The 25,267-nt window shown below is 44.6% G+C and overlaps 1 protein-coding gene and 1 long non-coding RNA gene across 2 annotated transcripts; both read right to left on the bottom strand.

Moving 5' to 3' along the window:
* Positions 1–5,905: 5,905 nt before the first annotated feature.
* On the bottom strand, positions 5,906–7,026 carry LOC116578234. Its single transcript, XR_004280784.1, has 2 exons — positions 6,827–7,026; positions 5,906–6,263 (listed from the first exon to the last, which is right to left on the bottom strand). It is a non-coding gene; the product is annotated as an uncharacterized LOC116578234 (long non-coding RNA).
* Positions 7,027–15,880: 8,854 nt separating this feature from the next.
* LOC116577304 (C-C motif chemokine 4) lies at positions 15,881–17,671 on the bottom strand. The gene is made up of 3 exons (XM_032320321.1): positions 17,458–17,671; positions 16,832–16,946; positions 15,881–16,265 (listed from the first exon to the last, which is right to left on the bottom strand). The coding sequence occupies exons 1-3, from the start codon at positions 17,531–17,533 to the stop codon at positions 16,178–16,180; spliced, it is 279 nt and encodes a 92-aa protein (XP_032176212.1). The 5' UTR covers positions 17,534–17,671; the 3' UTR covers positions 15,881–16,177.
* Between the last annotated feature and the right edge of the window lie 7,596 nt (positions 17,672–25,267).

The raw sequence follows: 25,267 nt of genomic DNA, 5'->3' as shown, positions 1-25,267 counted from the left end.
GCCAGAGGGTGCCTCTGGAAGCTGAGCCCCGCAGGCACCTGGCCAAGGATAACACACACCCGTGGGTTCCGCCTTCCCAAACAAGCTCTTTGCACCAACGGCAATAGCCTTCCCCAATCAGCAGGCAAGGCCGCCAACAGTTAAGAGCTGCTGTGAGCAAATGGAAGACCACGGAGTAGGGTGAGCAGAGCTAAGCTCTAGGGAGCCCCTTATCCACACCCAGAACGGCATGGGCTTCACCTCGTTGCGCCAACCCAACCTGGCACCATATTGAGCACCTCCAAGTCCCAGATCAGGACGCGGACACGGCTCGACTGGTTCAGAACTACTGAGGAACTTAGTTGCAGGGCTGGGAAGAGATACACTAGTTCTGTCTAACTTCTCAGGTCACGCTGTTTCTTCCGTACCACCTCTTGCCTTTTCCTCTACTGCTCATCCCCACCCAGGCTCAGGAGCACTTCTCCACCCTGTTCCCCCCTCCAGAGGGACCACTGTTGTAATTTCTTGAGTTTCCCTCTAGAGATAGTTTCCTCTCTCTCTCTCTCTCTCTCTCTGTACCCAATAACATTATGAAAATGTTTTAATTTAATGCTTGGACTAATGTCAAGGTCATTTGGAATGTATATTTGGGCAGATACGTATTTGGTTAAATTCAAGATACATACCTGAGCTGTTTTCTGATCTTCTGATCAGACAACTTTTTTTTCAATCCCCTTTATTTCTTATTTTACCTTATGGCATATAATTGTATACTAATTGGAGAGATGAGCAATTAAATGCTTGCATTTCCTAATAACAAGAGACTTTCTTTTTTTTCTTTTTTTAAGTAGGGTCCACACCCAGTGTGGGGCTGGAACGCACGATCCAGAGATCAGGAATCCCACGTTCCACCAACTGAGCTAGCCAGGTGCCCCAGGAGTCATTTTTAAGGGTACACATGGTTCCATGAATACACATATCTATTCATCAGGAACTTACCCTCAGTCACAGTCATCTGCATGTCCTTCCTCTGATACATGTTGGCAGAACATGGTTTGGTGGGGAGAAAGCAACAGTTGTGAATTTTGCATTCTCTCAAAAGAGTGCAACCATTCTTCCGTAACTTAGTCTCTCAGAAATAGTAGATGGATTGCTATATTGTACTTGCATTTGAAATTTCTCACTCTGGGGGCACCTGGGTGGCTCAGTGGGTTAAGCCTCTGCCTTCGGTTCAGGTCATGACCTCAGGATCCTGGGATTGAGCCCCACATCAGGCTCTCTGCTCAGCAGGGAACCTGCTTCCCCCCTCTCTCTCTGCCTCTCTGCCTCCTTGTGGTCTCTGTCTGTCAAATAAATAAATAAAATCTTAAAAAAAAAAAAAAAGAAATTCCTCACTCTGGTTTACTCTGGGCATTTATCTCCTATCAGCCCGTAACATGGTAACATTGATTGGTGCAAGTAATGTAATACTCGTGTCATCTGATTTCATTCCCTTGTGCTGTGGACATTAGTATTCAATCTAAAGGGATACCATTATGTCAAGGGCTCTGGTCTTGTTTTACATTTGTTTCATATTACAGCAGATCTCTTTTTGTAGAGCAGACCTTTTTATTTTGTTGGTGCTAACTAGAATGAAATAAGCAAATATGAGGCTGATATTAATGTAACCTTTTTTATTTTACAAATAATCATTGTATAAATGTTGAAAAATTTGGAAATGTATAAGGAGGAAAATAAAAATCATCCAACCTAAATAGACGTTTCTCCAAGGAAGACATACAGATGGCCAACAGGTACTTGAAAAGGGACCCAATATCACTAGTCATCAGGAAAATACAGATCAAAACCACAATGAGATATTGTCTCACACCCATTAGAAGGTCTATTATCAAAAAAGAAATGAACAACAACAAAAAAAAGATGACAGGTGTTGGGGAGGATGTGGAAAAAAGAAATCCTTAAAAATTGTTGGTGAGAATGTAAACTGGAATGGCCACAGTGGAAAACAGTATGGGGTTCCTCAAAAAATTAAAAATAGAACTACCATATGATTCAGTGATCCAACGTCTGAGTATACAGCCAAAAAGAAAGGGAAGTGGTACCTTGAAGAACTATCCACACTCTTATGTCCTTTGCAGCGTTATTCACAATAACCAAGAAAGGAAACAACCAAAGTGTCTGTCTATAGATGAATGGATAAAGAGGTCACACACACACACACACACACACACACACACACACCCCAATATTATTTAGATGTGATCGCTTTTTTATAGAATTTGTTATTTAAATCTTTTTACAAGGGAAAGGGAAGGATTAGAACATGCTACCAGAGCTAAAAAATCTGGGTATTCATTTGTGTGATATTGTAAACCATGATATGGTAAACCGGATGTGATTTCCTGAAATCATATCTTTCTGCATTTTTCTGCATCTAGACTAAGGGTCAACAGATGTTTTCTGTAAAGGGCAGGCAGTAAGTATTTTAGGCTTTACAGGTCATTTTCTCTGTCCCAGCTACTCAGCTCTAATGCTGTAGGGCAAGAGCAGCCAGAGACGATGTATAAACTGGTAAGTATGGTTATATTCAAATAAAATTCCATATAATTTCACTTGTCACTCAATATCATTCATGTCAAGTGTAAAGACTAGTTATATCTCGTGGGCTATACACAGAACCAGATGGGGGCTAGATTTGGCCTACGGGCTGGAGTTGATGGATCCCTGATCCAAACTATCTGAAAACAAATAAAAAAATCAAAGTTGTCATTGTCTGTCAATATTTTGGCAGTTTAAAAATAAAGCTATTTTGAATGAAGAGTTTGAAAACGTGTTTTAAGAAAAAAAAGTCCATACTTGCTTTTAGGTATTCTTCCGTTTGTCTGCCTCTCCTCCCTCCCGAAGAGCTTCCCATGGCCTTGGCCATGGCTGAATCCTTGCAGGCTGCTCAGTCCGGTGTGGCAAGTTCACACCAAGAGCTGTTCAGAATCAGATGCCCTTGGAAGCCTGGACAGAATGTGAAAATCCAGTCTGCGTGGCAAAGGTCAGAGTCAGAAAGGGGGACCACAGAAGGATACCCCAGGTCCCAGCAGGGCCAAGCAGAATCCTTGTCAGGAGTGCACAGGGATGGCGGGGGGGGGGGATCACATCCTGGTTCTAGAGTCATTGTGTAGTTGACCCAGACTCTTGTTTTTGCCAGGGCTTTTTTGGAAGACGCAAATTTGATTCAGCAGCTCAGTCCCTGAGCCCAGACTTGGTGCTCACTAAGCCCACCCTCCATCTCCCTTCTCCCCTGTGGAGACTGAGCTGAGAGTTCTACTGGTCCCCAGAACAAACACTGTGGACCTACTCACACTTAGAGACTCAGAGTGATACCCAGATGCCAGTAAGGACAGAGGAAGGAACTCGAGAGAGACGCCTCACTTTGTCCTCTCAGAGGAGTCAGAATTATTTTCAGGGCTCCACGGGCATGCATCTTAACATTTTATGTTACTTACGATACCACTAGTCCAGAGAGGACCCCTTGGAAACATTAAATAGTGAAAAATTCCATTCCAATTAGATGATGCCAGCACAGTCCTATTCTGGATCAGGGATTTCAAGATAAAGATTTTCTGTATAAAGCTTTACCCCTTGGAAACTTTAGCGCTTGAGTAATTGAAATAGAGCATTTCTCCCAGGGTGGTAGTTCCAAAGATAAAGAACAACCAGGAAAACTTGTGGAAGAGCCTGCACTTTTGTGACCTGGAGGGTGTGCGATGTACCTTTGTTGGGGGTGGCGGGGAGGGGATAGCCAGATACCTTTCCATCTACATGACCATCATTGCTGCTGACATAAAACACAGATTTACCATGACTCTTGCCCCATTTAAGCACCTATCACAGAGCCCCGCTCACACTCTGAGTGGGCTGTTTAAGATGTTCCAGAATCTGTCTTGATCCTCCTTTTATAGATTTCTCTCTGCCACTACCCCCAGCAAGTCTCCGCTCCTTCCTGTGCTCTAAACCCCCATCGCTTTGGGACATCTGGGGCCACGTCCTGCTGCTCCTTCTGTGCGGCTCACTCTTCTTTATTCTCTGTTAAATCCTGCTCCCTGTCAAAATCTAGCTCAGACTATTACCACCTTTCTGAAGACACTGCATGCCAGTTTCCATGCTAGGATACTGATGACTTCAGTTGCCTTCAGCTTCCAACTAGACCTGTTTATGAGACCCAGACTGTTGTCATTTCCCTGAGCATACCTAGCCTGGGTTCACGCCTGACACCAGTGTTCACACAAATTAATGCTTGCTAATGCAAGCCAAAGAACCAATTCTGACCAACTTGAGAGAGCAGGAATTTTGGAAAGATATTATTAGGCAGCTCACAGAAACAGCAGGAAAGACTGGGGAAGCAGGCTCAGGAAAGTATCAGGAGCTAAAATAAGGCAAGTAACAACAACACAACCATGCATGGGTCACAGCAACAGTGTGGTTAGGATGTCGCTGGCACCTCTGCTGTTGTGAATTGTTCCCAATGACCCCTAAGTCTTAGTGTCACTCCCTATAAATCCACATGGTCAGAAAGAAGCATCCTAATTCCAAGCCCTACATCCAGGAAGTAGAGAGAGACTGTGTCTAGCGCATATAAATCTCCATGGAGTTTCCCCCCAAATAAAAGAGGGGGTTGAGGGGCGCCTGGGTGGCTCAGTGGGTTAAAGCCTCTGCTTTCGGCTCAGGTCATGATCCCAGGGTCCTGGGATTGAGCCCCACATCGGGCTCTCTGCTCAGCAGGGAGCCTGCTTCCTCCTCTCTCTCTGTCTGCCTCTCTGCCTACTTGTGATCTCTGTCTGTCAAATAAATAAATAAATCTTTTTTTTTTTTTTTTAAAAAGAGGGGGTTGAAGCAGATGAGAAAAATGAGAAGTTCCCAAAAGAACACAAATAGCTTTCTAGGGTCTTCAGAACCAACTGGAAATGTACATGGAAATTGGAGGATGCTATTCTTAAGTATCTTAGCAGGGGAGGGTCATACCTTGGCATTCAGAATGACAGATAAGAGGTGAGATTGTTGAGAATATTTTAAGGGTATACTCATGAACCCCCATAAATGACCAAATGAGACCGGAGCACGGAGACGTTTGGGACAGGGATGACCAAGCAGTAAAAGAAGTGCTAATACACCCTTATTGAGATGCACAGGCTGATGAGTCCTTTAGACACGGGAGTTATAAGATTATGCTATGTGGGAATCAAGAGCAGGGAAGACCGAGACAAGCAGATATGGGAGACATAACTCAGCAGGCTAAGTTGTAGAATCTAGACAGAAGGAGGTAAACTCTGGGGGATGGAGCAGTCAGTTCAAAACATCTTTCTTTTGTCAGGGCTTCTCTGGGAGACCTAGGTTTATCCTCTACTTAGATAACATCGGAAACAAAGGCTGTACCCCCAGAGCCTACCTCCTAACTATCATTACTCTTCATCACTCCAGGCAGGAGCTGGCACTTCCCATCTCAAAGCCACTTAAAGTCCCATGCCTCAAGGGTCAGGGTCACTTTCCTGGGTTCAGGCATCCAGTCCTGCTAGACACCAGTGCGTTCCCTTAGAATGGAATATTTCCACACTTGCTCCTTCCCTGGCTCCTTCTGAGTCTTGCCCTAAGAAAGGCTGCTCCAATAAGCCTGCTAGGTGCTACCTGGTCATTCATTTTTATGCTTGACCAAATTCATATTCCCAGGATGTTGCAGAAAATATTATTGTGCCATTTGCTCTGCCTGGAGTCAAGATGTGGAAGGAGGAAAGGAACTAGCAGGGACAGCCTTCCCCTGACCTGTTGGTATTCTGAGGGCCTTGTATTCATGGACTCCCTGCCTGTGCACACTTAGAGTCCTGCTAACCCATCAGGCGTCCACCACGAGGCCCAGAAAGGAAGAATAATGCAGCCAGGATAATGCCACAGGTACAGTTTATTTTGGACACAAGCTCTTTAGAAAGCAGTCCCTCCACCACTTTAGATATTCTACTTCCAGGGCTAAAATCCCAGGGATGGGTGTTAGCCAGGAATGGACTGTGGGAGAGTCCTCTTAGTGCCAAGCATCAGATTCATGGATTCACGAGAAATCTCCTGGCTCTGGGATCCAGGCATGCTTAACGAATGTTAAGGGACAGGATACTTGCAGACGTGACCGCATCCATTGCTGCAGCATTTCATCCCCCTGGGACACGACTGATCTCCCGAGCACATTTCAGCGCAAATCCCAAAGACTCCTTCGGGCACCTCTGGGCAGACACTGGCTCTTTCTTGCCCTGCAACATACAATGGCTTCTGTGGGGTCTGGAGAGGTTACTAAGACCGAAGCTCTCATGGCCAGTTCTTCCTTCATGTTCCTGATGCCCCCTTCAACCTCGGTGGCTACATGCTCACTCTTAGGCCCCCATTTTACAGCTTGGCGCTAGGGAAAATGTTCTCCCTGCTCCAAAGGCTGCACAGTCCCAGTGGGCAAGAAACCGGCACTGTCATAACCCTCTTTATTCCACTTCATTAGAAAATCTCCGATCACAGATAGCTCCCTCCCTACCTCTCACCTATGCCGTGTTCATCCCCGAACTACTCTTTTGTGGCATCCCCATGCAGGGCACGTCTCCCAGCTAGAGAGAAGCCCCTTCGAATCAGACCCAACCCAATCGGATAAGAAGAATGAGAAATGCAGGATGACTGTTCCTATAAGTCAAAGGAAACAGGTCTGCTGAATGCCCAATCTCCATTCTATAGCGGACACACTGCCTGCTTCTGTGCCAAACCGTTCCTGGGTTGGAAGCTGGGCTCTGGGTCTTCTCTGCTTTCGGTAGAATCCCCTCAGCATCCTCACCTCTGAAGGGAGGTCTCCAAGCGCAGGTCAGCTCCACTCCCACAGAGACGAAAGCCATCAGAACAAGGACTGCACCTGTCTTCATGCTGCCTTTGATGTGATGCACTCAAGGAACCCAGCTCTAATTTCTATGGTCAGGGTCAGCAGAAGGGAGGGCGGGGCCAGAGGCAGTAGAGCAAGACAAGTCTGTGGAAAGGTAAGCTGTCTAGGGACTGTCCCTTGCTACTCTAGTTCCCTCATTCTGTTTCACAACCGGTTTCCCTCCTGGTTAGGGGGTGGTTTCTTAGAGATGCAAATGCAAAAGGAAAGCTTAGCACACCTTTTAGGCCTCTGTTCATTGTTCTGTTACAACTTGGCACTGGTTTTCCTGGTGACCTTAGAAACTGGGGCCAAAGAAAACAATTGTGAAATTCAGAACTTCAGAGTGAGACCTTGAACTATGAGGGCATGAGGAATTATATGCCTGGGCCCATCTGGGGCCCCTGGGAATCCAGATATAGCTAAATGCTTCCTTCCGGGACAGATGGTTAAATGTGTGTTTTGGAGCTACATCTAGGGCTGAGATCCCTGAACAGGTATGAAAGGTGAGGCACCCATTCACCCCAAGGTAGTAACAGGTGGCTGTGAAGTCACTCTTCCAAGGAAATCAATGTTCAAAGATCCCAGCTGGCCAGGCCCTTGAGGGTTGAGAGACAGGATCCATCCTGAGTGTCGGTGGCCTCTGACATCTTCTGGTCGGGAAGCAGAGGCTCCTTGAGAGAGGGCCATGTAGGTGAGCAGGGTGAGCCAAACACAAGACAGTACTAAGTGTTCAAAGGGGTCGGAGTAAGAGATCTGCCCTCTTTCCTACACCATTTACAGGATCTCAGAGAAAGGGGCACAGGGGTAAAACCCCAATGACTGTGGGAATGAAGACAAAGTCTGCTTTGTCCTTGGTGGTCAGAGGTGGGACCGGCACCTCCTGGCCGCCTCTGGGGAGGCCTGGATGAGGAACCCTATGATCAGAGAAATACTAAGCCAGCCCAGAGTCAGAGGAGGGCTCTCACACCCAGCTCACACCCAGCATCTCATAATCTTTGGATGCCCAATGGGTGCAAACATCAGGAACGACTCTTCAGTCTGGAGGAGGGACAGGGAACCTGGAGAGGACAGAGCAGCTCATTACAGGGCAGAGATCAATGGACCTGGGCAGCACAGAGCACAGAAAGAGCAAGCCCAGATCCAGTCCCTAGGGGGCTGACCAGATCCCAGGCTGCTGGTTGTGTGGCCTGGGTGAGTGTCCAGAGCCCGGCCAGACAACCTTAAAGAACATGCAGCAGAAGCCTCCAGTATGCTGGTGGCAAGTGGAGGACTCTCTTTTCTCCTCTAAAAGGGACCCAAACATAACTCTAATCATCTACCAACATAATCTTTGAAAGTTCATTTTTACGGAACAAACACATGCATTAGTGCTTGCGATCAATGAGTCAGACCATCAGATATATCTAGAGTAACCCTCCAGGAGCTACTCAAATGTTAGCAGTTTATTGTGTATTTTTCTGAGGTCTTCATCTATGCTTTTATAAACACATATGTGTATAAACAAATACATCATTTTTTGGCAGAAATAAAGTTATACATATTATTTCACTTTGCCATGATGTCTTAGAGAGCTTTCTGGGTATCTTTTTTTCTTTTTGTAAAATAACTACTATCTAAAATTCTATTAATGAATGGTTCATAATTTATTTAACCGAGATTCAATTGTTGAACAGTTAAATGGTTTTTGGTGGAGTTGGTTTATTTTTATTAATTTATTTTTTATTTATTTTCAGCATAACAGTATTCATTATTTTTACACCACACCCAGGAGTTGGGCTTTTTTTCTGGTTATTATAAACAATGTGCTACTTATATACATCATACACTTTATATGTACTTCTTTGCTTATATATGTCAGTATTTCCCTCAGATTAGATGCCTAAGCATGGAAATACAAAAGCTTCATTTCCTGTAGGTTTGGAAGATGTTGCCAGATTGTCCTCCTAAAAGACCACACAACTTACACTCCTCCCATAATGGAAGAGACATCGATTCCTCCCAAACTAACCCAATACATTTGTAATCTTCCTTCCTCAAGTTAAATTTTTTAAAGTATTTATTTATTTATTTATTTGAGAAAGCATGAGCAAGGAGGGAGAGAGAGAGAGAATCTTAAGCAGACTCCACACTGAGCGCAGAGCCCAATGTGGGACTCAATCTCACAACCCTGAGACCATGGCCTGGGCCAAAATCAAGAGCTGGAAGCTTAAGTGACGGGGCCACCGATGTGCCCCTTCAAGTTAAATATTTATTTATTTATTTTAAATTTTTTTTTAAAAGATTTTATTTATTTACTTGACAGAGAGAGATCACAAGTAGGCAGAGAGGCAGACAGAGAGAGAGAGGAGGAAGCAGGCTCCCTGTAGAGCAGAGAGCCCCATGCGGGACTCGATCCCAGGACCCTGAGATCATGACCTGAGCCGAAGGCAGCGGCTTAACCCACTGAGCCACCCAGGCGCCCTCAAGTTAAATATTTAATGGACTGTTTCAAGCTGTGCGTTCCTATACCCCCCATTGCACGTGTCCCATCTGGGAATGTGGAGCAGGAAAGTCTCACCACAGTCATGAAGAAACATTTAATTAATGGAAATTACATAAGACAATATAATCTGGTGTTGACTACTCCGAGTTTATAGTAAGAAGAAAAGGGTAATGATGGCCTGAGACAGTTCTGCAATAGCATGCACATCAATATTGGCAGTTGCGAGGTTGCTAAGGAGGCCCTCTTCCATAATGATGGGAGGACTTGACTTTCCTTAAGCAGGACTGTTTCTCAGGCCCTGTGCTTGCTCCCTGTCCGTCTTCTCACCCATCTCACCAAAGCCTCACGAACCTGTGGGGTTACCTCCGTTGGCATCCCTGTGTCACAAATGAAGAGTCTGAGACTCACAGAAAGTCCCTGCTTTGCAGACACTCCAAGCCCACCATGGAATCTCCAATGGTGGGGTCCAAAAAAGCTCTCCAGATGCCTGTCATTTATTTTTTATTTTTTTAAGACTTTATTTATTTATTTGACAGAGAGAGATCACAAGTAGGCAGAGAGGCAGACAGAGAGAGAGAGGGGGAAGCAGGCTCTCCGCTGAGCAGAGAGCCTTATATGGGACTCGATCCCAGGACCCTGAGATCATGACCTGAGCCGAAGGCAGAGGTTTAACCCACTGAGCCACCCAGGCGCCCCCAGATGCCTGTCATTTACATCGATGGGAGGAACACATCACCCACCTGATAAAACCCGATTTCTTTGCGACAAACAAAACAATGTCCCTACTGCTCCAGGGATGACCACAAATCTGGGGATTTAGCAAGTCCTTATGACACACTATCACTTGAAAGGGCCAGGTCCCTACAGCAGCTGTCAGACATACATAAAAAATTAAAGGAAAAGACTGAGTACAGACATTGGGAATTCTCAGAAGTCCTCAGTCTGCAAAACCCAGCCTTTTACCTGTAGCCATCAGAGTTTTATTCCTTGGTGTGTGTGTGTGTGTGTGTGTTTGTGTGTGTTTCAGGGTGGCAAGTGAGACCTTGGAGTATAGGCACTTCCATGTCTAGACTCCTAAATTGACTAGAATTCCATTTTTCCTGGAATTCCATATCCCAAAGAGTCATTTCTCATCCCTGCCAAATCCTTCAAACACCTAACTGCACGCTCAGCCCACCAGCCTCAGACCTTGCTCACGGTGCAGCTTTGTCCTATGGCATGACAAGATGAGGGTGAACAGCAACACATTTTGTTATAGGGCGTAAGACTTGGCTAGGACAGAGATGAGGACATTTTAAGTCAAATGGCATAGAACCAGCCAAGGAAGTCTCTTTTCAAAAGCTCAAGGAAGAGTTTTGTGTCCAAACTGAAGTTGTCCAGCTGGCAAGAACTTTGTAAATCCAGAAGTATAGGTGTGCCTGGATGGCTCAGTTGGTTAAGTGTCTGATTTCTTATTTCAGCTCAGGTCATGATCTCAAGGTCATGAGACTGAGCTCTGTGTCAGCCTCTGCTCAGTGTGGAGTCTGCTTGGGATTCTCTCTTTCCCTTTCCCTCTGCCCTGCCCCTCACTCTTTCTCTCTCTAAAATAAATGAATAAATCTAAAAAAATAAAAAAATAAAAGAAGAAGAAGAAGGAGGAGGGAGTCCCCAAGCCATTCTGTTAGGATCAAGCCTGTCTTCTCCTAAAAAAAAAAAAAAAAAAAATCTTCTCTTTTCTTCTGAATGTATATAGTTCACACAATTTTCATATGTCTAAAAATGAAACTATTTTTTTAAAATTTTATTTATTCATTTGACAGACAGAGATCACAAGTAGGCAGAGAGGCAGGCAGGGGGGTGGGGGAGCAGGCTCCCTGCTGAGCAGAGAGCCCAATGTGGGACTCCATCCCAGGGCCCTGAGATCATGACCTGAGCCGAAGGCAGAGTCTTAACCCACTGAGCCACCCAGGCTCCCCTGAAACTATTTAAAATATAGAAAATTCACTCATCAATTTGTCTCTCAATTCCTACATCTTTTTCCATTTTCCTGTCTGCATGGACTCTATGGGAACCCAAGAGGAGAGGCATTTAGAAGGGAGGAGGGGGAGACATCTGGAAAAAAGAGAGAGGACGAAGCCCTCAGGTCTGTGCAAGGTGTGTGTGGAAAGCCACTCAGAACCACCATGTGGCCACCCCGGCTCAGCCATCAGGAAGAACTGTGGTTTCTTCCTACCATCTGTGGCTCATTTCATATCCTCGGTCACTGTTTCTGCTGGGTCAGCTCCTGGCCACCTAGGAGGAAAGTGTGTATGTCATGGGAACATAACAGAAGAGTCTGGGTTGGAGTGGAATGGGGAGAGAACACAGAACTTGCATGAACTGGAACATGAAGAAACAGGCCCCCCCAAACTGGAGAGAGAAATGGGGGACGCGGACATTGCAAAAGAGTAGGTTTCTGGTCTCTACCCAGAAACCTGATAAAATAAGTGGAAAGTCAGATACCAACTCCCTGACCTCAGGCTAAGAAAGGAAGTTTCGTGAAGAAAGGAGAAAGGAAGAACCAGTCTCGTATTGTGCAACAAGTGAAGCCCCACATTGCCCCATGGAGAGGATCCCGCCCTGTCGTCGGTAATTCCAGGCTGAAGCACTTCTTCACCAGGGTATCCGGGTCTCCTGCAGCCCTCCCTGGAGCTCTGGCCTCTAATGAGCTGAATTCCTCCCTTCCAGTTTGCGCAGGGCCAGGGAAGTGTGGGGAGAAGGGCTCCCTGTGAAAGAGGAGACCCAGATTCTGGCCCGAACTCTGCCCTCTCTAATGGTGAAAAAAAGAAACAAATTGCGGCTCCGCTCTGGGCTTCATTTGACAAATAAGAGGATGGACTCCTTCAGATAGGAATCCAAAACCCCTCTCCTCCCACTGATACCCCCAGAAGCCCACTCAAGAAGAAGCAGGCTTCCTCTTAACCTAGCTGGCAGGTTTGTACCCTTGGTGAAGTTTCAGCCTTCGCGTTTAGCTGCTACAGCAGACCCTCCTCTGGAGATGCCTCACTTCAATATAATACATTGCCTGGGAATGTGTCCACTGAGTTTCTCCTGCAGGGAAGTTGGTCTCATCTTCTAGAATGTTCCATTCCCTTCCGCACTGAGGAGGGAGTGACTTGTCGGTTGGTGATTATATCAGTTTTCTATTGCTGCTGTAACAAATTAATACCAACTTGTTTCCCTGAAACAATGCTCATATATTCTCTTAAAGCTCTGGAGTTCAGAAATCCAAATGTTTCCCTAAGTGATTCAAGGGAATCAACAAGGACTGCACTCCACCCAGAGGCTCCAGGGGAAAGCCATTTCCTTGCTTTTTCCAGCTTCTAGAACCGCACTCTTGCATCACTTGACTCGTGGGCTCTTCCTCCATCTTCAAAGCTGGCTGTGTAGCATGGGTTGTTGCATTAACTTCTTCTCTCCATAGTCAAATCTCCCTCTGCCCCCTCTTATAAAGATGCTTATGACTCCATTTAAGATCCAGTCAGATAATCTGGGAAAATCTCTCCACCTCAATGTTTTTTACTTGATCACATCTACCAAGTCGTTTTTGCTGTATAAGGTAATCTTCACAGTTTCTGGAGATTAGGATGTGGATATCTTGGGGGCCATTCTGTCTACCATGGTGATCTATACCTTGTCTCAGGCCAGGGGATTATCCTTTTTCTCTCCTAATCCCTTCCCTCAGAGCAGAGTATGTGTATCTTTCACCAAAGACCACACCCTGTCTTCCAGCCTACTTCCAACCCCCCTTTGCTACTTTAGGTTGTGCATTTAGGACAGTGTCATCCAATGGAACTTTCCACAATGATGGAAATGCTTTATATCTGTACTGTCCAACATGGCAGCCACAAAGCTAATAATGTAGCTAAGGAGCACTTAAACTGTGACTGGTACAACTGAGGAAATGAATTTTCAATTTTATTTAATTTTCATTAATTTTCTAAAAGATTTATTTATTTGAGAGAGAGAGTGAGAGAGAGAGCATGAGAGCAGAGAAGGTCAGAGGGAGAAGCAGAATCCCCATGGAGTTGGGAACCTGATGCGGGACTCGATCGCAGGACTCTGGGACCATGACCTGAGCTGAGGGCAGTCGCCTAACCAACTGAGCCCCCCAGGTGCCCCTAATTTTCATTAAAATTAATAAAAATTTAAATAGCCACTTGTGGCTAGTGAAAGTATATTGGACAGCTCAGGTGTAGGCAGATGAAAAGCAACAGCCAAGCCCAGTCAGGCTCTGGGATGAAGGAGGTGGCTAATGCAGGGCAAGGAAGAAAATTGGCTGTTGGCCCCAGAGAGGTACATGGGCCTCATTCAGCTTTTGACCTGGACTAAGAACATTCAAATGATTTTCAAGGTATCTCCTCTTCATCCACCTCACACAATGAGTCATCCTTCAAGGGACCACAGAGTCATGTCACATGGAGCAGAGAAAAGGGACTAACCTGGGATTTGGCATTGGCTAGAGTCCTCTGTCACACACTCACTGAGTAAGTCACTTCTCAGTCCCCCGCTCTGTTTCCATAAAATGAGTTGGATCAGATGATCTGAAAGGGCTCCTGAAATTTTAGTAGACTAAAATTCTATGTCTCATGGATCAAGGTTTGATTGTACATATAATTCTATTTCAGGCCTACATTCTCTCTGACCCATGTAAGAGAAGAAAAAATTTTAAGTAGTCTCCATATCCAGCGGGGAGCCCAACATGGGGCCTGAACTCACAAACCTGAGGTCAGGACCCTGAGATCCAGAGTTGGATGCCCAACAGACTGAGCCACTAAGGCACCCCTGTAAGAGGAACTGAGTGAAGAATTAAGGAGATGAGATGTGGCTCTAGGTTACTCCTGCAACCGTCCAGAACCGGATCTGACAATCTGACATTCATTCTTTTTTTTTTTTTTTTTTTTTTTTTTTTTTTTTTTTTCATTTCTAATTTTATTTTATTTTATTTTATTTTATTTTTTTTTTTAAAGATTTTATTTATTTATTTTGAGAGAAGACAGTGAGAGAGAGCATGAGAGGCGAGAACATCAGAGGGAGAAGCAGACTCCCCATGGAGCTGGGAGCCTGATGCGGGACTCGATCCCGGGGCTCCGGGACCGTGACCTGAGCCGAAGGCAGTTGCTTAACCAACTGAGCCACCCAGGCGCCCCTCATTTCTAATTTTAGTTACTTGAGTCTTCTGTCTTCTTTTCTTAGTTAATCTGCTAAAAGTTTGTTGATTTTGTTGATCTTTTCAAAGAACCAACTTCTGGTTTTGTCGATTTTTGTATATTTTTCTACTTTCTATTTCATGTGTCTCAGCTGTATGTTTAATATTTTATTTAGTATTCCTTTTTTTTTTTTTTTTTAGCATTCGGTTTAGTTCTTATTTTTCTAGCCCTTGAGGTGTAAAGTTATTGATTTGAATTTTTTTTTTTTTTACATATGCAGATTTTTTATTCTGCGTTTTTTTTTTAATATTTAATTTATTTTTTATTATTATTTTTTTTATTTCCAGCATAACAGTATTCATTATTTTTGCACCACACCCCGTGCTCCATGCAATCCGTGCCCTCTATAATACCCACCACCTGGTACCCCAACCTCCCACCCCCCGTCCCTTCAAAACCCTCAGATTGTTTTACAGAGTCCATAGTCTCTCATGGTTCACCTCCCCTTCCAATTTCCCCCAACTCCCTTCTCCACTCTAAGTCCCCATGTCCTCCATGCTATTTGTTATGCTCCACAAATAAGTGAAACCATATGATAATTGACTCTCTCTGCTTGACATTCATTCTTCTGTCCTCATGACAATGCTTCACATTTGCTTTGGCTTTTCGAGAGCTGATCACTAACTAACTTCATCCTCGTGATGACCCTAGGAGGAGAGACACGAGGCCTATTTTAAGTGAGAATGCTGAGACTCAGAGAAGGAAAGAATCTTCCAGGTGTCAGGCCCCATCATGGGTAACGTACATGTCACCTTACAAATGCCCTTCGAGGCCCCCACTTCCCAGGTGTGAAAACTGAGATCCAGGAAGGCAAGATGACTTTCCTCATGGTATGTGGGTAATAAATTAGGCAGACCCATTTTTCTGACTCTGAACTAGGTCTTCCTCCCTCTACATTGTGCTGCTGTTATTTATAACGTCCCTGCAGGACACACTGACCTGTAAACCTTAGCATCACAGCTCTCCTTCTGGATCATCCTTCCATCATGCTCCCCAGAAGACCTACAAGCCTTAGCAAGTCACATCACCTCTGTGCCTCTGTTTCCTCATATGTGAAACTGGAGATAACCAGTCCCCACTTTACAAGGGAGTTAAAATCCCATTGAAAGTGTTCAGTGAGGTCATGTCTTCAGACCTGTTAGCCCCTAGTAAGCACTCAGCAATTGCTCATTTTTATTGTGTTTGGAAACGGTAGTTGGTCCCAGTCATAATGCAGGGCAATGCCCTTCACCCCCAATCAAATTAAAATGCAAAGAAATTGTCTATAACTTTTAAGAAGTTTTATTTTGAAAACACATGGAATCAGTTACATTTTCCACATATCTACAATAGCAGAGAAACCGTGACGGTAGGCCATCCCCATGGGGGATAAAGTGTCCTTTGGCAAAACAAATAGTAGAAATAACTTCAAATACAAAACACAGCACATAATAAGATTAAATTAAGAGAAGGAATGGGCTATTGAGAAGAGTCATGAGTGTGGAGAAGGTGTGTCTCATGAGAAGAGTCGGGCTCAGGTGACCTTCCCTGGAGACCTCCTGCACCCAGATGTGGAGCAGCTCAGTTCAGTTCCAGATCGTCCATGTATTCCTGGACCCAGGCCTCGCTAGGGTTAGCACACACTTGTCTGCCCCTTTTGGTTTGGAATCTGTGAAACAAGGAATGGACAGATTAGAATCCCATGGATCCTTGCCTATGGTAGGTATGTATCTTGCTCTGCTTGACTAGGGCTCATGTTGGACAGCTCTAATGATGGGGAAACACTTCCTGGGGTGGTGCTAGAACTGGGCTCCTTTTAACTTCTATTCTAGATTTAGTTCCACCTCCTGGGTTGCCCAGATTAGGAACAAATGAGTTTTGCAATCAGTAAGGATGCATTAACCCACTCATTCTCTCTTGCCCCCAGCAATGACTTTTCTGTGTATGGTTTAAGAAATCAGCCCACATCTCCTATCAACTTTTTTACTTTCCCTAGTTTCCTGGCTTCTGGCTAAGTTCCTCCCCCAGAAACCTCTTTCTTCTCCCTTGGCTCCGACCCAGCCCTCTCCAGACTCAACAGGTGACTTCATAACTTGATCCTCTCTGACTTCTGGGAGGGCTTCAGCCCTGAGACCCGCCTCCCTACTGCTTGATTCCACATTCCCCCAAATAGATCCCCTTTTCTCACCTACCCTCACCCTTGCCTCCTAGACCAACCCTGGGCTTGATACTCACACCACGGCTGGCTGGGAGCAGAGGCTGCTGGTCTCGAAGTAATCGGCCACAAAGTTTCGAGGGAGCTTCCGCAGGGTGTAAGAGAAGCAGCAGGCAGTGGGAGGGTCTGAGCCCACTGAAAAGAAACGCAGGGGTGAGACAGAAGCTCTATAATGACCGGTTAATTCTGGCTTCTAATCATAGATATTCAGTGGCCATCTCTGTAGGATGACCAGATCCCCAAATATGGTCCCTTGTATCCAATCTCACTCACCCTAAGAAGGAGTATTATTCTGAATAGAAGAACATAAGAGAAAGGCATGAAAGAATTCTAGAAGATCGGAGCTGGACTGAGCCTCAGGGCATGTGTCTACCACCCTCCATTTTACAGATGGGGAGACCAAGGCACAGAAGGAAACCGGAACTTGCTTAAATGAGTCTACTTGTTGCTATTTCTTAAGAAAGCAGGAACTTGACTATTACTTAATGTCTACCAGATTCTACATTTAACAGCAGGCTACTTGGAAATCTTCCCGTCTCCCTTTTGTCCAATCCCTAGATGCCACTATTAGATCAGCCCGAGCTAGAAAAGTCAGCACTGCCTCCACCATGACTCTAGAAGTTAGCGGCTAGAAGAGTGGACCTACTTGGTGCTGAGAGAGCCGGGGTGGAGAAGGCAGCCACGAGCACGAGGAGAGAAAGGACGGTCACGCAGAGCTTCATGGTCTTGAGAGAGGAGAGGTTTTCCTGGAGCTGAGACTCTCGAGTCCAGAAGCTTCAGAACTCGACTGTGTTCTGTGCTGAAACTGATCTGGGAACCCCTCTTTATAGGAACTCTGAGGCCTCGGACAGAGCTGGAGGCACAGGAGGGCAAATGGAATTTCCAGGGTAGAGATGATGTCATGGTGCCAATACGGAAACTGAAGCTAGCTGACAGTGAGCAGCCCTTCACAGCTTCTCTTCCCCAGGGCGATGTCATCACTATGGGGGAGGGGGGTAGTGGAGAAGACACGGGCTGCACCATAGAGGGAAGTGGTACACCAAAGGCAGTCATCAAGGCTGTGGAGAGAATTGCAAACCCAAGAGGAAGGAGGAAACATTCACACCTGCCGGAGAGGCTTGCAGATGAGAAGCGTGCTGCTCCTGGGGGTTGGCACCTCCAGAAACTGGAGGCTTCACATCAGTTTTTCCAGGGCTGCTGCAAGCCTGGCCTCAAGAAGGAAGGGGTGGCCAGGGCTCCATGTCCCATTCCTGGGACCCCTTCTGCTGAGCTGAGTGACCTTTGTACCCTGTATTTTCCTTGGGCATAAAGAGAGAGTCCAGCATTGACTGTGCAGAAGGACCAAGCAGGGCAGCTCAGGAACAATTTACAACTTCTACTTAGAGATTTATGATGGGCCAGGCACTGGGCAAGCTGCCACGTACACATGACATCTAACCCCACCATACTCCCGAGCAGGGCTATGATTATTCCCCTAGGGCAAGGAGGATCACACAGTAAGATTCACTATCTCCAGACCACAGAGCTGTGAAGTGGCAATGCCAAGATTTGAACTGAGATTCATCTGATTCTAAAATCTATTTTCTTTCCACCCCATTGCTTCCAGTACAAATACAGAAAGTGACCACAAAGAGAGAAAATGTCGACCACTAGGGCCAGTGCCACACACAAAGACATGTCTTATTAGGGCTGAAATCAAAAAGGAGTTTGGATTGGTCCATCCCAGAACAAGAGGGAAACAGAAAAGAAATAATGATTTCAGTATGTTTAGTTGACTGATAATAGAAAAGGGGATAAAGCTCAGGAAGAATAAAGTTTGGAAGACCCAAATAAAGACTGCTTCTCTAGTGTAAAAATGGGATCAGAAATACCTAGCAATGAGCTTATCCATGTTATGGATAAAATGTGTAATCCAAGCATGTGGGTGTTCCCCAGCCATCCATAGGGAATTCCTTGCATTTATGGAAACCCCTGCCTGGTTGCGCAGCTGCTGCTGACCACCTGAAGTTTACAAAGACCAAGAACACGGTAGTTCATGGTGTGGGACATGTGGGGGCAATTTCAGTGGTTGGATCAAGATCTCTGTCCACCGTCGTCTCACCCACGCTGACCCATCTGCTCACCCCTGCCTCTATGGCTACCTGCCTCTGCCCTGAGAAGGAAGAATGAAGAGGGAAAGATGAGAGCCAGGCCTCCTGGGTGCTGTACAAATGTGGGCTAGGAAGGATCAGGGTAGCATTTTGGAGTACTTCAGGGCTACTAAATAAAGTTCAATGTCATCTTACTTCATCACTCCCCAACCACCACCACCTATACACTCACAAACTCTACTTCTCTTCTCCATCCTGTCCTTACGCTTTTCTTTGTGCAAGTCTTGCTTCCAACGTATCAATCTTTACCAAGTCCTCCATCTCCAGCTCTGAGGTTCTGCGATACTTTGTCTCTCCTGGTTGATGGGATTTCATGTTCATGCATCAAGCACCTTGCCTTAAGGGAAGGAAGACATGTCTTAATGTTCCCCCAAATCTACAGACTTTGTTATTCATGGCATTTCCATTCAACTCAGTTGAGTAGTCATCTGCTGAAGGAAGCCCCAAATCTGCCCTCAGAGGTTTTAGTCTAGTGACAGTGTAGACAGTGACAGAAATAACGATGTCATGAGATGGAATAAGGTAAGCATCATATCAGAGGTAGAAACAAAATGTCAGGGAGCCCAAAGGGTAGAGAAGGCCATCCCTTGGCTGTCAATGAATGGTCTCCAGTCAAGTCTAAACCCCACTGTGCACTAAGAAGGAGCACTTGACATTCAACCAATGACCCTGTCATTGGAGTCCTCTGTCTAACATGGAGTCCTCTGTCTAAATGAGTGGGGTGTGCTATATCTTCAAGCTGTGGAGGGATTACGAAGTCCTCTTCCCTGGAACAACAGGACAATGGTCATAGGTAAGAATGGGTAATTAGTCTACATTGAGCCACACAATGAATTTGACTGTTGACTTTGGCTTCCTAGCCTTGCTTTGACCTTTGGCTCATGGAGATAAAATCTTTTATTTGTGAAGGTCCCAACAATAATGCTGTGTTCACACCAGTGAAATTCCACACCAAAAGTACAAAGGCTTCTATCAATATGTTAAGCTGAATCAATGGCTTCTGAGATTTATGCATGGAGGTTATTTCTAAGTAATAGTCAATAGAGAATGAGAAAAAATCCTTCTCAAATACACAACAAAAAAAGGGCTCATCTTCTTTAGAGAACTTCCCCACCTCTCTTCCAACTAAATTCTATATCTTCCTCTATGCTCCTACAGCTCTTCCAGAGCTCCCTCCTAAATATCAACTAGAACGTATTTGGTTGTCTCCCTCTCTGCATCAAAGGGAGTTCCTTGATGCAGAAACCATGTTATGCTTATCTCTGTGTACACAGTAGGTATTCAATAGACATTTGCTTAATAGGTGTCCAGAGGCAGCCAAACTACCAGTTTTAATTGGAGGGGACGTGACAGGTAACATGGAGTCAGGATGTGAACTCCATTTAGCTAAATGAAGTACAAATAAACTGATCATTTTGAAAAACTATCCAAAATGTGGTTCCCCAACCTCAATGGGGTAATTCTCTTCTTTCTTCTGCCTACCACCCACATACCCAGTAGTTTTATCATCAAGGAAACTTTTCTAGACTCAGCTCTTTCCAGTTTAGGGTTGTAGGAGTGGCAGCAAGAGTAAACTGGTCCCACGGATCCCTGTGTCCACCTCCTCACTTCTGAGCAGGGAAACCCTTCACTTCCCCTCACTCGTGGTAACATAGAGGTTTTGCCTTTTATGCCCTTGCTAGCACTGTGCTCATAATTCCATTTTGGGCACTTTCACATCTGTCTTCTCATCTTGTCCTCCCAGCTTCCCAGGGCTACACACAGGACCACTAGCTACAGCAATAACAGGACCTTGCAGAGGTCCCGGTACTTTTGATTTCCCCCAGCAGATCCTCACTCATGGTTTTATTTGATCCTGATCTGTTTTGCCATTATGCAGATTGGGAATACAAACTCAGAGTAGTTCAAAGACTTAATCAAGGTCACACAGGATGTGTGTCAATAACCAAAGTCTTCCAACTCCTGGGTTGGAACTTCCTTTACAGGTATGACCCTCTGAGACTGTACACATAGGAAGTCCCAGAAGGTACCAGACCCTCTGAAGAGATTACAAAGCTGTTGAGGAGCAGGAAACAGAAGCAATCAATCCTGACATTCTGTGCCCACCTAGAAGGAAAGTACTGAGATGCATGAGGATTGGGGAGACCATTGGGTGTCAGGGCCAAGAACACTAGCCTCTAGGATGTGGAATGCCCAAAACTAGAGAAGTCCTTGTGAGCAAATGTTGAGACTGGACCACCAACGTGAGCTAACTGTGTGGTCACTTTGCCAAGACAATAAACCAATATAGGTAAATCCTTTGGTCTTGCCAATGTGGTAGTCAAGTTACTCAGGGAAATGGGAGCAGAAACTGGATTGTAGAAGGAAGAAATAAGTACATTATCCAAAGTGTGGGGGCTCAGGATGGAATCTGTAAGACAGGAAGGTGATCGAAGCAGTTCATCAGAGACAATCACTCCACCCCTCAAGCCAGCAGACTCACTCTTCTTAAAGAGGAAATGGGTCTTCGTCACCCACCACAGCCTGCTCTTTGCAGTCAAGGGTGGAAGTCAGTGACTTTAGGGATGTTCATTTCCTGAGAGAAGGTTAAAGCCTCACCAGGGTTCGGAAGACTTTCAGTATTCTTTAGGAAGCATCTTTCTTCCTTCCAACAGTGCTTCTATACCTGTTTCAAGCTCTTTACAGTTTGGTCACAGAGAATATCCAATCAGAGAAGAAATCTAATTCAATAAAACCTTACTGAGTGTCTACTGTATTCTGGGCACTGTTTCAGGCACTGGGGATACAGGCTTTGGAAGGTGATGGTGAAATGTCAAGAAAGGGAACGCTTGAGGTTTGTTTGTTTGTTTTTTTCCATAGAAAATATACATCACCACTCTACAAAAATTAGAAAACATAGGAAAGCATAATAAGAAAACAAAAATGAGCCAGCATTCTGTATATGATTTTGTATTTTACTATTGTCCAATACCATTTTTTCTTGAACTAGTATATCTTATTTTTGTTACTTTACATTCTTCCATGTCATTAAAAAACACAAAGGTTACTCCAAATGGGCATGCATGGTATTTCATTGCATGGATATACCAAAATTTTATTAAAAATGTTATAATTAACCATTCTGTTACTTAGGTCAGGCCATGTAGGTTGTGCTAACATTTCTCTATTATAAATTTAGCTGAGATCTGAAGAATGATTAACCAGGCAAAAAGTATAGGGCTGGGGTTTGTCAGTCAAAGAACAAGAGACCTGTGCCTTTTTTAATACATGAAATAGATTAACTGGAATAGTTCAGTAATATCTAATGATAGATAACACTAACATAACGATAGTAACTAACACTAACACAGCGCTTACAAGAGCCAGTAACATTTAAAGCCTGTTATTCATATGTTATGTTATATGTTATACATATATGTTATGTTATACATAACATTCATAGATGCCAATGTATTTTATCCTCCTGGGGGTCCTCTGAGGCAGGTACCATTATCCCCCCTCACACATGAAGAAACTGAAGCACAGAGAGGTAATTAATTTACAGAAGAACACAGAGCTATTACATGTTAGATTTGGAAGCGACATCAAGGAAGTCTGTCTCCTGGGGCACCTGGGTGGCTCAGTGGGTTAAAGCCTCTGCGTTTGGCTCAGGTCATGATCTCAGGGTCCTGGTATTGAGCCCCACATCAGGCTCTCTGCTCAGCAGGGAGCCTGCTTCATCCTCTCTCTCTGTCTGCCTCTCTGCTTACTTGTGATTGCTCTCTCTGTCAAATAAATAAATAAAATCTTTTTTTTTTTTTAAAAAGGAGGTCTGTCTCCAGAGCACAAGTAAATCAGAAAAGGGAAATGTGCTTACTATAAGTTTATGTTAATAATAAATTTTAAAAAATTTAAAAATTATGTTAAAAGCTTAAAAACCAAAGTTCTGTTATTGTGATGTAAAATGTCTTATAATTTTGCATTCTGCATGTCTTTGAAGAGTAGAATCCATGGGTTTTCTTTGTCCTTAGAAAATTAAGGGAATTTATTATACCATGGCTTTCCTTATTTGTTGTAAATACTCATCTCTGCAGCTATCATGGGATGTACCCGTGCTTATAGGAATTCACTCTGCCCTGTGATCTCCCAGAAGGAGGAGCAGACACCTCATTCATAGAAAGCAAAGGAGAGGCCTGCACTTTTAAGGAATTACATGTGTTTCACAGGACTGAGTCTGAGTTTCCAGGAAGTCTAAAAGTGGCAAGAAACAGACCAAGGAGGGAGCCGGGGGTCAGGTCGTGGAGGGGAAGCTTCCATTTCATGTTGGAAACCATGCAGGGTATTTGAAATATTTTCAACAGAGAGAGATAGAGACTGATTTGAGTTTTAGCAAAATCACTTTGGATGGCATGCGATGGGACAGACTGAAGAGAGGCAAAACTGGAAGGAAAAACAGTTAACAGGACACTCTTACAGCACTAAGAAATGATGAGGCAAGAAATGATGGCAAGAAATGATGAGGTCCTGACCTAAGATAGTGGTAGTGGGAACAGTGAGAAGTAGACATACTTCACTCCAAATACAGTATAGATGCAAATGAGAGGGAGGGAGGCGTCAAAGGTGAGTCCCAGATTTCTGGCTTGGAAGCTTTGTAGGTAGAGATGCCTTTTACTGACTGGAGAACAGAGAAGGGGGAGCAGGGTTGGATATAATCCAATACCAAAGGGATTCCTTGCTCTATTACATAGGCAATATGGCCAGAGGAGAATGATAAGAAGAGTCCAAGATCACAAAGGGCCTTGCTATAGAAAGCAGGGGCCCCATTAATGAGACACTGTCTCTCTAGGATGGGATATAGTTTCTGCCTACCTGAAAGTGGGGCCACACCTTTAAAATGGGAGCCAAGGCTAGGTCAAACAGTTTGTTATTATCAGCAAGCCTGTCCATGGAGCTCCTGCTGCTGAAGGGAGAGAGTTGGGACCAATGCCCAAGACAGTGGAGCCACAGAGCCAGAAATGGGAAGGAAACCCATCCAGCAGGGCCAGGGCATGGGAAGCAGTGAAGGGGTGAGCAGTGCAGAACAAGGCAGTGACGTTGCAGAACATGAACTGTTCAGCCAAAATTCCCTGCACTCATGGCTAGGATGCTCTCTTGGACTGGAATGGGACCTCAAAGAGGCTGGAATGAGCCAGAAAGCGAGGACACAAATGAAGCCCCTCCAAACCACAATGCTACTGTTAGTTACTTGGTGTCACCACCATGTGAGAGAGTTTGGATGCTCCACCAAAGAACAAGACCACGACACCAGGACCCTTCTGATTCTTTCCTTCCTGTTAGTATGTCAGCTCCATAGTGGGACTTTGGGCACAATACACACTGTTGGTCAAATCAGTGATTTATTCATTCCTTCACCAAATATTTATTAAGCTCTACTATGTGTCAAGCATTGTGGTCACCATTGGAGATAACCTGCCAAAAAACAGACAGGGAAATATTAAACTGACCAAAGCCATCTGTGTGAGCCTGGGAAAGTCATTTCACCTGGTAACATCAACTTACCACCTAGGAAATTTCTAAGACCCATTCAACCAACTCAACCATCCAAAGTCCTCTTACAGTTTTCATTCAACATATGCACATCAAGCACATACTCTGTATACAAGTATGTTATTTTCTCATCTAAGAAAAGCACATAGGACAAAGGACTATTTTCTGATTTGAGGATTAATATGGAAAGACTTACAAATATATAAACACTAAGATAAAATTGAATATTCAGTAAAGCACCTTTATTAGAAGAACAAAAATATAAGGGATATGATCTCAGACAATTCATCTTGTTATAATAATTGTGTGCTAGCCTTTGGTTTAAGTTAACCAATAAGACATGATTTGAATTTGGTTAAAAATTAACAGGACATGGTTTCAATGTTTGGAGAGAAACTTGCATAAATAACACATTACAATGCTATGTGGCTGGTGCGGTAACTACAGGTCCACTATCAGGAAAGAGGTTGATTCAGCAGTTTCCAGTTCCTTCTTCTGGCCCTCCCAACTGATAGCATCCAACTCTCAGAAACTGAATCACAAGTTTGAAGGGGGGTTCCCCAAGAAGTGAATGAGAGTGTGCAGTTCAGGGCATCAGCTGAGGGCTGGGGAAGAGGGGGCGGGCAGAGGAGAAGGCATTGAATATGATTTAGAGTTTCCACTGAAACAAGTGATAGTCTCCTTTTTTGGAATTAACAGTAACAAGGGAAGACACTTAGATGTGAAGCCCAGGGTAACCTGCCATTGTCCTTGATCTTGCCTTAGCCTCTCCCAAGACCA

This window comes from Mustela erminea, chromosome 18, assembly GCF_009829155.1.
Source record: "Mustela erminea isolate mMusErm1 chromosome 18, mMusErm1.Pri, whole genome shotgun sequence".
Classification (NCBI taxonomy): domain Eukaryota; kingdom Metazoa; phylum Chordata; class Mammalia; order Carnivora; family Mustelidae; genus Mustela; species Mustela erminea.
Note: the sequence above shows the minus strand (reverse complement) of the source record. Positions and strands in the feature narration are given on the sequence as shown.